We start from the raw sequence: 15,121 nt of genomic DNA, 5'->3' as shown, positions 1-15,121 counted from the left end.
ATACATTTTCTCATGTTCTGCACATTGGTCACAATGCATAATGCCTCATGCCCACAAAGTGGAATCCTAGCTATGATATATCAGTTGGTCTCAGCACACTATTTCTAGGTAGAATTTGAGTCTTGCAACCTCAAACTAGATGAACCCCCGATCAACCCCCTGTTTGCACATTTCGAAATAGTGATAAAACATATCTTCAATTCAAAATGGGACTTACAGGTATCTGACTAGCTAGGTTCAGATTAGCAATTAGTGACTTTTTCTTGCTGTTGGTGCTGTTTATGTTGTTCCCGGCGCTGCTATTTGATGTACTGCTCGTTGAATTTTTCCTTTTCCTCCGTTTGGTGGTGGTTTGTCGTGTGGGCTCTGCTGTTAGGATAATAGAAATGAGAAAAACAGATCACATTGAAATACTTTTGGGATTATGCCCTGAATGAATGTATGATCAATGCATCTATTATGATTTCAACGTGTTCATTTATTGTTCATCTGTTAGTCGGCTTTTAGTTTGAAAGCAGATGCACATGATTAATCAACCTTTGTGTCGTGTATTAGAGCCACGATCATTGGCCCAGGCCACACAGGGCAGTAAAAAAGCCACATGTACCTTTTTATTCTGATTGATTGAATAGAGGGAGGTCTGCAGACTTTTCTCATGGCGTTTTAAGCACTTTTGGGGCCCTGAACAAAGACATCTTTGGGGCTCTCCTCCACCAAACCAAAGGAATGAAGGACACCAGAATATCTGGTAACGCCTGCCTTGTCGTGATCATAACCCTAGCTTGATATGCTGCTTCAAAGCAATCAAAATAAGCATGGATGCTGCCTTTCAGTCCCCATAGCATCTTCATTCTTGCTGTAATCAGAATGATAAACAGGTAGCATTTCAAGGTCAACATTATCAGTCCACGACAAAGGTACTTGTGTTGTTGTATCGTTAGATGACACTCTTCATTAGTAGCAGACACGAGGAAATATATCGGCCATAGCATAAATGCATGACATAGATTGCATAAAAAAGGTGCACATAATCCGGACTAGACAGATGACTCAAATGATCTGTTGAATGAAAAAACACTCAAGCATGGATACAGGGGACCAATTGGAAGCAAGGAGAAACATATCTTTTTTTAAATTGTTTTTATTATAGTGTTATTTTGGTTAATTAAACCTTTAAGCCTTAAACAAAGTTTAAAAAAAACAATACAATACAATAAGTACAGTAGAAACAAGCACACTAAAACAATACAATACATTCAATAAAGTCAGTACACACACGTTCTTAGAGGCAACATTATTTCATCATGTCACCATATCGTACACAAATTAAAAACTAATCAAATACTCCATATCAATTGGTAAGGAGAAACTACATTTTCTTTAACAGTTCATAAGTAATATAATGTACAATTCATAACACGATTATTGCACTCATATATTCTACTCCAAAATTGATCACTTTGTATAATGCTTAAATCATTTGTGAGTTTGTCAAATCCCTTTGCATATATCTCAATTAATGATTCACAGCTCATAGGCAATTGCTGCAGTGTCTCCACCAGTAAACCACACAATCCACATAAATGATCCTCCATTGGGATGTTGTGCAGGCACCCTGGTTTGACATAGTAGGATGTCGATTTAGCCTAAGGCACATAACACATCTCCTAACTTTCGGATCTTGGACATTAGTGATATAGCCGCAAGGTGACATTTTAAAAATGATTGTGTTGAGAACTCCTTATAAGTGGGCATGCTACTCAGTTTGTGCAAACACTGACTGCAATCCCAATCTTCTGCTTTTTTCTTAATATCCCTTTCCTTCAATGAGATATTATCAGAGTCAACAATAACACAACCAATCGAATTCAAGAAAGCTGAAATGTCCTCAATCCAAGATTTCTGCGCAGAGTGAGATCTTGTAGCATCTATTTGGGTTGAGAAATCGGAATAGATCGGGTCACCATTATCACTTTCACTAAGCATTTTGTAAATAAAGTAGGCAAGTAGTTGTCATTTTACGCGTACGTAAAGAACCAAGGCCCAACTCTAAGCGAATTGTTTCAATAGGCACACAGTTTGGGAGTCCCAAGACCTTCCTCAAGTTTCCCTTCCAAGTATTTTCAATCAATTTACTTCTTTTGATGTAAACATTTCCATGCCATATGAAATACCTGGAACAATACAAGCCTTATACAACAGCAGGAGACCTTCAGTGAATAAAGGAGCAAACAGCCTCGAATTTCCCCACAGCCTTGTTTATTATGGTAAGAAAAAAGGGGAGTGTTAGGCAGAATCATATGCAGTACCCTTTGGGAACACCACACTCAATTAAGACTACAAGTGACAGTACAATTCACCTTTGGTACAAACCTGTACTACACAGTACCGTGGTAGCGGTGGCTGAGCAGCCAGACTTATCTCAAGAGTAAAGTGAGCAGTATCAACAGTTACACAAAGGACAGCAATTACTATGGTTCAAACAAACACTGACTCTAGGTTTCTGAGTAAAAGAATATACATTTATTTACACATCCATTTGTAAAACAGTTCACTAAATAAAGCAGCAGAAAAATCACACTCTTAATATACTACACAACTTCCAATCAATTCTGGACATGTTAGGTTCAAAATTAAGTGTGAGCAAAATGGCACTCCAGCAATTTAAAAAGGAGGGAAAGGCAAGGTTATACAAAACTAAGCAGCACCAACAAGTAAGTAGGCAGGGCAATCTAGAAAAGGCTTGCTATAATGAGGATTCAAATCAATAGGCCTGGGCCAATGTTAATGGTTCAGAGTCTTTGCAGAGGATCACACAATTCAGAGTAGTTCGCGGTTAAGTCTTTGCCATGAGTTCGAAACCAAGTTGGTTGAAGGAAAAGTTATTTAAAAGAGTAGAGAAGGACAAGCCCTCGAATTGTCGAAAGATTTCAAACACTTGCATTGCGGTCGGACGGAATGAACAACCGGGTTAGAACAGTACCTTAAATGAAGAAGAAGGCTGTAGCTGAGGCAGAAGTTCCTGGCAGATCCTGCAAGCTCACGGTTCCTGAAGCGACTGTCGACTGACACGAAGGAGGAAGACTGGAGGGTCCTGCACTGCCCAGGGAAGAAAACAGCAGCAGAGCAAAGCAACAAATAAAATGTGTTCTCCTTAAAACCCAAACAAGGTCCGGTCCTCCTGGCTATCCTGTTCACTGCAGCTGTGCACAGAAAATTCAACCAGGGGAGGGAGGCCTTGCTTGGTGTTTGGCGAACTGGTTGGTTCCACCAGCTCAAGGGAAGAAGATTCCTTCCAGATCTTCTCTGTCATCGACGTTTGGAGATTCCGACCCACAGCAGGGCTTCACTGGGAGGTTCAGTCATGGTAGTAGCCCTCTTCTTTCAGTTCTCTCGATCCAGTGGCGACTCTGCCTTTCAAGTCCCAGAGACCTTCTTTTTATGCAGTTTTCCCCCATTCACACAGCCTGTCTGTCAATCACACAGCAGGGTGGCTGTCCTGGCAGGACAGTTACCACAGCCAATCATACAGAGTGCGACATGGGTCTCCAAGGAGACCCTGTGCATGGAGTCTCAAACCCCTCCCTCACATCCTGTCCCCCTCAGACATTCAGGTGCCTAAGGAGGGCTTCTGTGCAGAAGCCCGCCAAAGGACAGCGAACAAAGGAACCAAACCTGGTTTGGCGCACAGAGTAAAACACGAGAAAGACCTTTACAAAAATAAATGGTGAATAAACCCATCCAGAACCAAATAAAAGTGAATCGGGTCCAGCAGATTTAAGTTTGAGGCTACTAAGCCTAAAACAGTACCAAGGCTATTTACATAGACCGCGGTAGGAATAATAGGGTAGATACCACTGCCACCAGCCAAATCTTAAAGAAAGGGGAACGAAATAATGTTCCATGAGAAACAGACAAAAAGGGATAACTATTAACCCTTTCCAGTACTCTATGTAAGATAGTTTGTACTGGGTCTGTGCTTTTAAAAAGACTAATAAAGTCAATGGCAACTTTACATGTTTTTATGGGAGACAGTAGTCAGTCCCAGAAAATGGAGTTTAAAAGTGGGAAGTCTGAAAAAGACAACCCTGTGTCACTGCACTAAAGGTGCTTTGTAACACACAGTAAAAAGATGATGCCTATGGAGTAGGTGAAGCTCCATAGTCTATGAACACAAAAATATTAAACACACAGCAAAACACATGTAAGAGTGGGAAAAAAGGCTCAAATTCTTACCAGGTGAAAAAAATAAATCCAGAAATCCAGCAAAGCTGCCGAGGGACTCAGTAGGTAAGGGAAATTAGCCACTCTGGAGAATTCTCCCTAAAAGGGACCAAACACTGGTTCAAAATTATATTATTCAATTCTCATGACTAAGACCAATAGTGGTATCCATGTCCAGTATATGTTGATCAGGAATGTAGCGTTTGGAGGATATGTATTATTGTGTGTATTTAACTGTACAAGTTAATTCTGATCCTACATAGACAAAGCCCAGAAACATCGGCACGTGCTGTCTAATTACTTATTGTAGGATATGTATATCATGAAAATGTATATCAGGACATGGATATCACTATTAGTCTTAGTCATGAGAATTGAATTAATCTAATTTTGAACCACAGCGCACAAGTGTCTGGTCCCCTTTTTCCTTGTTGTTTACATTGGTTGTATTGTAGTGTTTCACCCACGAGATCACTGTTGCTGCAGTATTGGTTTCATATATGGGTCTTTGTGTTGTTGTCCTTTTCTCAATTTAAATAGAGCTATTTTTCAAAAAGAATCCTTAGTTAGGGGAGCACAGTGTCACTGCATTTAACAACTCAAACCTTTATTGTTTATTATAGTATTCGCAAATATTGCCTTATTCATTTTATTTTGGATTAATACACTCAGATATTTGCATCTATTAACTTCTTGGATAGTAGTTTTCAGAATATTCGAATTAAACTTATTAATGTTGTTTCTATATTTTTTGAATGTCATAACCTTGTTCTCACTATGTTTAATTTCTAAGCCGTTTATAATGGAAAATTGGTTTAAGACTTCAAGGTTGTGTTTTAGTCCAAGGGCCGTCTGATCCAATATGACATCGACAACCTACGTTAACCAAGATACGGCATGCCAGTCAATTCGCAGAGGGTTATTTCTACAATTCTCCAGTTTATGGCACACATCCTCCATATATATGTTGAATTAGACTGGAGCTAACATGCACCCTTGTTTTAAACCATGGTCAACCCGGATATGGTCACTTAGTATCCGTTCCCGATTGGTCCTCATCTGTATCTGAGTATTCATATACAAACTTTTCACAAAATAAAGAATCTGCAAATCCAGTTATCCATTTTTGCCCATAGGCTTAAGCAATTTACAGTGTCAAACACTTTTGTATAGACAATGAACCAGATGTAAAGGGATTTAATCTCATTATTAAGTGTTGATCTAATAAAATACATCAGTGTCCCAAGACTTGTAACTTTTCCGGATCGTCTTCTAAAACATAATTGCTGGTTTTGAAATATATTATAATATTTTACCCACTTATTAATATAGCATTAAAGTAGCAGTATCTTGTAAGTGGTAATTAGAAAAGGGGTTCTGAGACCCTTTTTTATAAATTGGTGCCAAAATCACACTATTCCAGCTTTTAGGTATCAACCCTGTTCTAATAATTTCAGAGTAGATCACCATTATCACGCAAACCCATTTTTTGGGGTCTTTTGTAACAACGCATTTGGTAATCTGTCAGGCCCAGGGGCTCTAGATGGTTTTAGAGGTACAATAATCTTCTCTATGTCATGCTCAGTAATTACAAAGAAGAATTTATCTTTAATTGCCTGATAATCAAATTTTAATGCAGGTAGATATGGCTGATAATATAATTTCAAGATATAATCTTCCCATTTATTATTTTGAACAGGGTTAATTTCTCGTTTAGCCAGCTTTGAAGTGTTATATTTTTGGAATATTTGCCAGAATGTGCAGGAATCCTTTTCATTTAGAGCTCTATACAAAAAGTCTTCCACTGAATGGAAGCTTTTGATCCTTTATGCAGTCTGTATCAATTTTAAAATTTCAATTTTAATTTCTTAATATTATTTAGTTGCTGCAATCTGTCAAAAAAAACCTTTCTTTGTTGCCATTATGTTTTATCTTAGTTCCTTTCTCATAGACACAATAGCCAGATCATACATTATTATCTGGTTGCTGCATTTATCACCATTCTGTTTAGTTGTCAATTTATAAACTGACCTAGATGTAAATTTACAATATCATTACACTGTACCAAGTTAGTAAAATTAAGGGACTCATTATTAAGTAGTAATAACAGAATGCTTTCACTGAATTTCTGCAGTCTGCAGACCATCTCAAGCACGTCCCTGCATTATTAACCCATAAATCACCAGTCAAACATTCCTTCTGGTCCTGGATGACTTTAGCTATGCTAAATTCCAGCACTACATGATAGGTTAGCTCATTTGGAATCAGGCTAACATTTTTACAACATGCAACTCCCACAGTGTTGGTAAATACATAGTCGACTCATGGGCACCTAATACCATTAGATCAAGTATGCAGAAACCCCCCATCGTCTGACACAATCAGCTGTGACAATTGGTAAGAATGGACAAAACTCAGCCATACATTCCTATTTGTCATTAATTTGGGTTCTTAGCAGGTAATACCCCACAAATCTAATTAATTTTTATTCACACAACATTTTTTTTTAAAGTTGCATTTTGCTACCAGCATCTTTACATCTATGAAAGTTAAGATCTCCTATGATGAAAAGCTGGTCACTGTCATGTTAAGTGGACCAAGCCTCTAACAGTGCCTCCACAGGGCCAATAATGGCCTCTATTTTTACATCACCCAGAGGATCATACTTATTTAAAACATTGAAGTATAATCAGTGACCGCAGTATTCCACTGGACGCAGATTGCCTGAACAAACTGCAATTGCAAATGGCTCATAAATGAAATGGATTTTAAGTTTAAAGCAATTCCTATAAGTAGGCCGCCATAAGGTTGGCCTCTAGCGTTTCTTTGAGCACTAATCTGATGTACTCATAACCATCCAGATGAAAGTCATTCATTAACCATGTTTCCTAAAAGAGGAACATATCTGCCGATATTAAATAGTTTGTACCCTTAGTTTGTGTCCCCTCACCACTTGTAACTAATGATTTAGTGAATTGATAGCCCATATTTAAGAATCTGAGAGATTGAGACGTGATAACTTCAGTAACAATCGGTGAGACTAGATGTATCATGACCGAATTTGATCCACAGGATTCACGCAGTAATCCAACTAGGGCTTAGTCTTGGGAGATGATCATTTCTAAGCACAGTACTTGGTGTAACAATTCCAGTACATTACTGTGGTTCAAGTGAGGGTTGGCCATGGTGGCATAGAGGTCCAGAATCCTTATAGTTTTAGAGATCCTTGTAGGCAGTTTTAACAAGCCTAAGTCAAATAGCATCTTGTTTTCACTCTCCACTCTGGTGCATTTGGTAGTTGATATTCAGAGGGAGGAGATACTTGATCATGATCTTTATTTTCAGTACTTCTGCTGTTCGAAAGATCAATACAGTCCAGCTCCTTCCTAATAGTTTCTTGACTTTCTGATGTTGTCTTTACATTTGATAGGCACACACTGCTATTCTTTGCATTACAGTTGGTATTTTCAAGCATATTAGTGATCCCGCGTTGCTTGCCATTTCGCTGTTTATTATTAGTATTATTAGTATTTTAATGGTTTCCTGACAGGACACTTTTTTGGGGAAAGAGGACCCAAATACCTGAGAGGGCACAGTGGTAATCACATCCTTGCCATATTTCCCTTCACTACACTTGGTAATAGTGCACTTAGATTTCTGATTTTTCTTCCCACTCTGCACAGATTTAGTAGTTGGGACTAACATCCCATTTTGGTTAGAATAGCCGATCGATGTGGTGGCAGTGCTCACCGCATCCCCGCTGGTGGTTGGTTTCTATCGCCACCATCATGGGGAGTGAGAAGAAAGAACAATCTCAATCAATTTAGTCAGGCCTTGAGTATTACCTGTTGGTCTCGATATAGCATGTTACAAAGAGAGAACAGGACCTTAAGTATGGTCAGACTTTCCAAATCGGGGCAGGTGTCCACATAGGAGATCTCCCCATTCGTGTCAAAGGCGCTCTTGCTCCCGTAGTGTAGCCGGGGAGTTCTTCTTGCTAATATACCAGACTGATTGAACTAAATGACAACCAGAATAGTGGATTAGCGGAAAGATGGAGTGCCAAACGATTTCCCAGAACAGCAGGGTGCAGACAGATGCAACAATAAACGTCTTGGAAGCACAGGTAGAAACTCACATCTGCTGTAAGAAAAGCAATAGTAACAACAAAGCAAATCTTTGGCAGGATGTCTCTATAAACCCATAGAACACAACACTAACCTGGGACTGAGTGACAGGTCACTGGGATAAATGGCAATGTGTAGTTTGCTGGGATTGAATCTGAAATAATCACAAGAAGAGGTAAAAAAAAAACACCTAATATATTGCTAATACAAGAAGGGTAATTTACAAGAAGCTCACCGCATTGGCAGTCCTGTGGCAGACAATGGAATTTCCAGACGAGTGCTTGAGAGCAGGGTAGCTGATCCAAAAGTTAGAAAGTTCACAAATCCAACAGTTCCCTAACCCGCCGCCTATGCGTACTTTAGGCAGTCTCTAGTCCATGTACGCTCTATTTGTAAGTTTCAAAGTCCAAACAAAACCCCACAATGGGCAAGGTCCGTGAACAATAAGCAACAAGGTTCCTCGAGCTAAATTATAGGCGAAAGCAGATCCATTTACAGTCCGTGGTCGAAGACAGGAGCAGGCAGCAAAGTACAAAAGGAAATGGGAAGCAGGTCGTAGAGCGGTCCGAGTTTCAAAACACAAACGAGCAATGAAGTTGAAAGGAAATAGCAGAGCAGGTCGTGGGACGGTCCATGGTCGAGTAGCCAGGTATTTTTTAATGCAGGAAAACAAAGCAAGCCAAAAAAACACATTCCGGGTCAAAAACACAGGACAGCAGGACGAGGATTAAGGTAACAGGAACAAGGTACGAGGAATCAAAAATAGTGCCATCAGAATACAAGATTCAGGAGCATCGGCTTACTGAAGAGGAGGAGCTTAAGAAGGACAGTCAGCTGATGAAAGCAGGACGTAACTCAGCGTGCAAAGCGAGACCAAGAAGCACCAGCAGGACGCCAGCATTTCCATGACAATCTCCAAGTTCCTGGCAACACACACCTTAACGGGCCAGTGCTACATCTTCTTCTGTATGTACGTGAAGTAATAACAGTATTTTTATTTGACTTTGTATGCCCCGGAATTATAGAACGCTGCCGAATCCTGACAATTATTCAGTGTGGAGTAGACATTCTCCTCAATCTGCTCGAGGTTCGGTATTACAGGTAAATTGGTACACAGATAGTGATAACCTCCAAATTTGGTGTTACACCATCCAAAACCTTGTGTGGAATGGTCCCAGTAGATGCTTCTTTCTGTAAGTTTAGCAGTAACTTCAAAAGCGAGTTGTTATCAAAAGGATCAGGCACCACCAGCGCCGCATTAAATGATGATGTCACATCATCTACAATGTCCCTGGGGGCGCCCTTCATAGTAGATTTTAAAAAGCTAGTTATCTCTACTCTCTCAACGTTCTGGCTTTTTTTTTTTATTTTTTTTATTTATTTTTTTTTTTTAACATAGTTTATTATTAAACTTTTTGTTATGACACATCATGATTTACAAAACAATTCCATTACAGCCTCAAGAAGCCCACCCCTCCCTTCACATGATCTTTATAGTTGAATGGCATCGAGGAAGTTTATCACTGAGGATATTAGGTGAATTGAGCTCCCACTCAGTATTCGGTACCACCAATCCTCCATGTTCTCATTTCTCGGGGCGAATTTGATCAGGTGTACAGATCTTAGGGATCGAAGTTTGGGGCAGGCGACTAACAAGTGTTTTACTGTTTCGATGTCCTCGTTGCAGAATTGGCACCGATTGTCTCTGGTCTCTGCGTCTTTTCTTATTAGTAGGATGTCCTTAGTTCTTATCGCGTTCATTCTCATTTTCAGAAACCGATCACGGTGATGCCTCGAAGGAAACTGTGACAGGTACTTTGGCATCTTGTTCATTTTATTAGCAGTCGGCCCAAGTTTGGGTGCAGCTGTCTGGCTTTCCAGTCTTGCTATGTTACCTGCCCATGACCATTCTTTTAGTTTTCTTTTGGCTACTTGTGGCCACTTTAGCAGCATTTCTTCAGATATCTTTGCGGCTATCATAATGTCAAATGCCTTCTTATACCATTTCCTGTATGCGTCTCCGGCAAATCTCATGTCTTTGACTGCTAAGATTTCATATGCGGGTTCTTTATTTGTTAGTAGCGTCTTTCTCAATAGTGCCAGGGATTTCCATAACACGGTTGTATACAGGTCAACCAAGGCTAGTTCTTGTCTTATAACGGTAATTGAAAGGCAGTTTGGTAGCCTTAGTACTCTTTTCCAAAAGTGGCCCTCCATTTTCGCCCAGATTTTATGATCAAGGTTCCATCCAGATTCGGCTCCGTAAGTAATAGATGGAATGACTTTTTGCAAGTAAAACAACCGGATCGGTATCAAGGAGAATTTTCCATAAAGGTTGTGAATTCGCAAGCCCTGTACTGCCAGGATCTTTATCCGGAGCTCCATATCACGGACCCAACTCTTCTCGCATATCGAGGTATTAACCATGATGCCCAAATATCTGATTTCTGTGACTTCTTCGATTGGATGTATTCCGACTCTCCATCTAAATGGGTGTTTCTTCTCTCCTTTATGAGACCCGACTCTCATGATTTTGGTTTTTGCAGTGTTTATTTTCAGGTTGTTGGTCGACATATATTGATGTAACTTTTGAAGGAGTCGTTGCAAGCCGATCTGCGTAGTATCGACCAATACAAGATCGTCTGCATATGTCATGCAATTTATTTGTGTCCCATTTATTTTAGGAGGAAAGCATCTGACATCGGCTAGGGCAGTGGGAATGTCGGTAATGAAGAGCTTGAATAAACAAGCAGCAATCGGGCAACCCTGCTTTACTCCTCTTTTAGTTTTCATTCTTTCAGATAACTGGCCAGCTTCGTTCAACCTTATTTGAATTGTTGTTGCCGTATGGAGTGCTATGATTGGTTGCAGGATGTCTTGGGGACAATTCCAGTTGTCTAGTTTCTCCCACAGTAATTCTCGATCGATACAGTCAAAAGCTTGCTGAAGATCTATGAATGCAAGGAATAAGTTCGTTTTTCTTGCCAGAGCATTTATTTTTAAGATGTTAAGCAATGTTAAATTCATTTCTGTTCCCACACCTTTCGTAAAACCTGTTTGTCTGTTGTCTGTGATTCCAGTTGCATTTGACCACTTTGTTAATTTTTTTTGAAGAAAGTTTGCAAACACCTTGCCAATTGTGTCCAACAAGGCGATGGGGCGATAATTAGCTGGATTGGCCCGATCACCCTTCTTGAAGATTGGGACAATTATCGCTGTTGTCCAATTTGCAGGAATTGTTCTCGTCACTGCAATGTTAGCGAATAGTATCTCGATGAGTTTCGACCATGCCAGTTTATTTTCTTTAAGCATCACATTTGTGATGCCGTCCGGTCCTGCAGCACGCGAGTTATTCAACTTCTCAATTGCAGTGGCTATGTCATCTGCAGATTCACAGCAGTCCCACTTTACAGCCGGTGATACAAGGTGATTTGATTCAGTTTTAACGTCTCCTAAGAAGACTTTGTTGAAGTGTTGGTTCCAGGCGACTTCAGTCACCACGTTTGCCATCCTGATGGCTTGATTAGTTGAACATTTGTTAAGTATCTGCCAGATGTCTCTACATTTATGTGATTTCACCAGGCTCAACATTGCTTCACCGCGTTCTTGGTCCCGCTGGAACTTGAAAGCTTTCACCCAGTTGCGGTAAGCTTGTCGTCGTTTTTGTATCAGGTTGCCCATATTCGGACCGCCGTGCGATTTCAACTGGCGAATTTCACTGTTAGCCTTCTTTTTTTCATTATTTAGCTTTGTGCTCCATGTATGAGTGTGCGTTTTAACAGAGTTTGTCTTCCATAACGCCCTGTCTTGACGGCAGGGTAGAAGTGCCACATAGTCTGTGTTGCTACTCAACGCATTCTTTGCTTCCTCCAATTCATACGTGATGATGGAAATCTGGCGGGACGATATTCGTAATTTGTTTTTCCCGTTGTTTACTTCAAGAGTGGAAGTTAATTGCTGCGTCATGCATCCAGAGGTTATATTCATATTCATCACCATTATCTCGTGATCGCTATTTTTTGTTGGTGTTACGTGCATATCTTTTATTAGGTCCCATGAATGTTTGGACACCCAGATATAGTCTAGTGTTTTTGCAAAACCCAAGTTATGCCACGTATTATTTTGTGGTATGTCCCCCGCCACTTGTCCATTTATCATGTCGCAGTCGTAAATCTCCATGATGTTGTCCCATTGAGATCGCCTAGTTTGATTTTGTTGACATTGCGTACTCATTCGATTCAATCGACCACCATTCAGATCAAACCATGACAAATTCATATCGCCGCATATGATGACCATAAGGTTGCTTATTTCCTGCAGATTTTTGTTCAGGATTGCGGTTATTGCAGCTATAAAGTTTTTTGTCTTGATCATCACCGGGTTCCAGTATACATTAACTATTAGAATATTCTGGTGTTGCCGTGGACCGCGAACTTTATGTTCAATTAGCGTGCTTTGGATGAATAAGTTAGGGTTATCGCTTTTTTTCACCTCCCAGTTGTGGCCAATTTTGATCATAGTTATTAGACCTGAAAAAGGCCGTCCTAATGCATTCTTCCCTGCTGGATTTAGCAGGGTCACGTAGCCATCTTTCACCGGGGGGGTCCTTAGCCACGTTTCTTGTAGGCAAATTATCAGGTTATTTTCCAATTCAATCGGAAATTCATCAAACAGATGTCGAAATCCTCTTGTGTTCCATGAGATCAGGGAAGACACTGTCTGTTCCTTGACGGCCGATAGCTAATGATTTAACACGTTATGCCTGATTTGACTTCCATAATGATTTGAATTAGGGGCTGTTTTCGAGTGATTTTTTAATTCGAATTTTTTCTTTTCAAATGTAAGTGATCTAAATTCATGCCTACGGCTAGACTTTCCCTCGTTTTTGCTTGCAACCCATTCAGGTTTGGGCTTAGGTTCGCTGACGTCAAAGCCGAGCTGCAGTAGATCGTCTTTTGCTGCCAAGATGACTTTTCGGACAGCGTTGGACTTTATATGTAAGTAAACTCGGTCCTCATGGTCTTCCGATATGTATTCAATGATTGCTATGTCATCAGAGGACACTGTTCTTAGAGCAGGCACCGAGTGTAGGAGGCGCATGACATTTCTTCTATTCAAGTTTACCTCAGAATCGTCATTGAGGATGTTGATAATAGCAATTTTGGCATTTTTATCCATTTGAGTCTCTTTGGTCTCGTTGTAGTCCTTTTTTTGTTCGTTTGCTCGCTGCCCAGCTGTTAGTTTTGGATTTGGACTCCTTATTTTGTTTATACGGCCCTGATGTACCAGACTTGGCCTGTCATCCTTCAGGGATTTGTGGAGGAGCTTGGCATTCGTGTTTGCTATCTTGTGACCGTGTATGGAAAATTGGGTTTTCTTTTTTGCCAGAGCCATCTCATTTTGAGCAGGAATCTTCTTTGTGACCCATGGATTTGTTAGCGGCGAGTCCACATCAGAAATATTCACGTTCGAGGCAGAGCTACTCATGGTGCTATTCAAGGCACTTTTCTGTGTTTGCTCTGTGTCGTCATCATATGAGTACGTGGATAAATCACATAGGTCGATTGATACTGATCCTGTTGTGGTTGCCTGTTCGTCGGAGTCGAGTCTTTGACGTTTGTTAGGGTTTGCCTTTGCTTCTGCGGCTACTGGCACAGCCTTGTCCGTCCTTTTTGTGCCTTTGGAGGTCTGTGGGGGAGTTCCCGTTGTGTTCCTCGAGAAGAAGTTCAGCTTTGGTGGAGTCGTCAGATTGCGTATAAATTTCTTTGAACTGCTGGTTTGAGGACGAGCCGCACAGTGCTTTCGCTTTTCGGTCTGTTTTTTCGGGTGATTCGTTGTCGATCGGGTTTTTTGTCCGTTGGACGGAATCCCTTTGGCCTTGTTTAGATATAGGGCAGGCCCGTCAAAAATGCCAAAGGTCACTTTTTTGTTGTTGCATGCACCTGGGTCGAGATTTTTTGGATTGTTATCAACAGAAGGACGTTCTACCTCACTTGAAGATGTCGACGGCTTCGCTGCTGGATTCGCCGATAACCCTCCAGTGGGGTCAACAGCAATCACGACTGTGGGCAGAATTGGAGCGACTGACAAGGAGCGGCCTATCTCGCCCTCGTTTGTTTGGATCGCAAGTACAGAGGCAGGGGGCCCTGTCTTAGCGATTTCACTCATGATCGCCTCCTCTGGTTCATTTACCTTCATTGGACTACTAGTCGGGCCATCGCTGTGCCTGCATTGCTGTTGCAAGGAGGAGGTTTGCTTTAGACATGCCGTAGCTGCTACCACTAACGCTTTAACATCTGACGTGTCCTTGGTCCTGATTTCATGTAGTTGCAATTGCATTGACTGCAAGGCGAGTTTGTCAGTGTCAAGTTTGTTTTGAAGCTGGGCAATGGTTTGATCCTGGTTGGCTAGTATTTCCATAATATGCTGGAGCATCCCTCCATTCGATTGTATGGCTTCATGTATATTTTCGTATAATTTGGTAAAGGGAATGAGGGCAACTGATGTTGCGGCTAACACATTGTTGTGTATTTGTAGTGCCGCTGCAGCCGATAGATTGGACTTGAGGGCTGCCGCCATGTCTTTTGTTGTCTCCATGTCGTTCTGTTGGTTTTGGTTTTCCCTCGTCTTATTAGAATTTGCATCCAAACTCATGGAATCGAACATCTTACTTGTCGTGTGAGACAATAAAGCCTGATGCATTGGAGTTGAGTGAGTTGACAGCGGTCTCGACTTTTCTTTGGGCGATTTCGCTGGCCAGTGGGACCTGC

At 40.8% G+C, this 15,121-nt stretch overlaps 1 protein-coding gene across 2 annotated transcripts in view; it reads right to left on the bottom strand.

The window, feature by feature from the left end:
• The window catches only part of LDB2 (LIM domain binding 2), a 1,443,494-nt gene that overhangs the window by 76,720 nt on the left and 1,351,653 nt on the right, over positions 1-15,121 (bottom strand). For both annotated transcript variants that reach the window (XM_069631913.1, XM_069631914.1), the window contains exon 7: positions 218-369. In XM_069631913.1, the coding sequence (XP_069488014.1) occupies positions 218-369 (152 nt within the window). The remainder of the gene's footprint in view (positions 1-217; positions 370-15,121) is intronic.

This window comes from Ambystoma mexicanum, chromosome 6q, assembly GCF_040938575.1.
Source record: "Ambystoma mexicanum isolate Mex_15411 chromosome 6q, UKY_AmexF1_1, whole genome shotgun sequence".
NCBI lineage: Eukaryota > Metazoa > Chordata > Amphibia > Caudata > Ambystomatidae > Ambystoma > Ambystoma mexicanum.
This window is presented reverse-complemented; position numbering and strand designations above follow the sequence as displayed.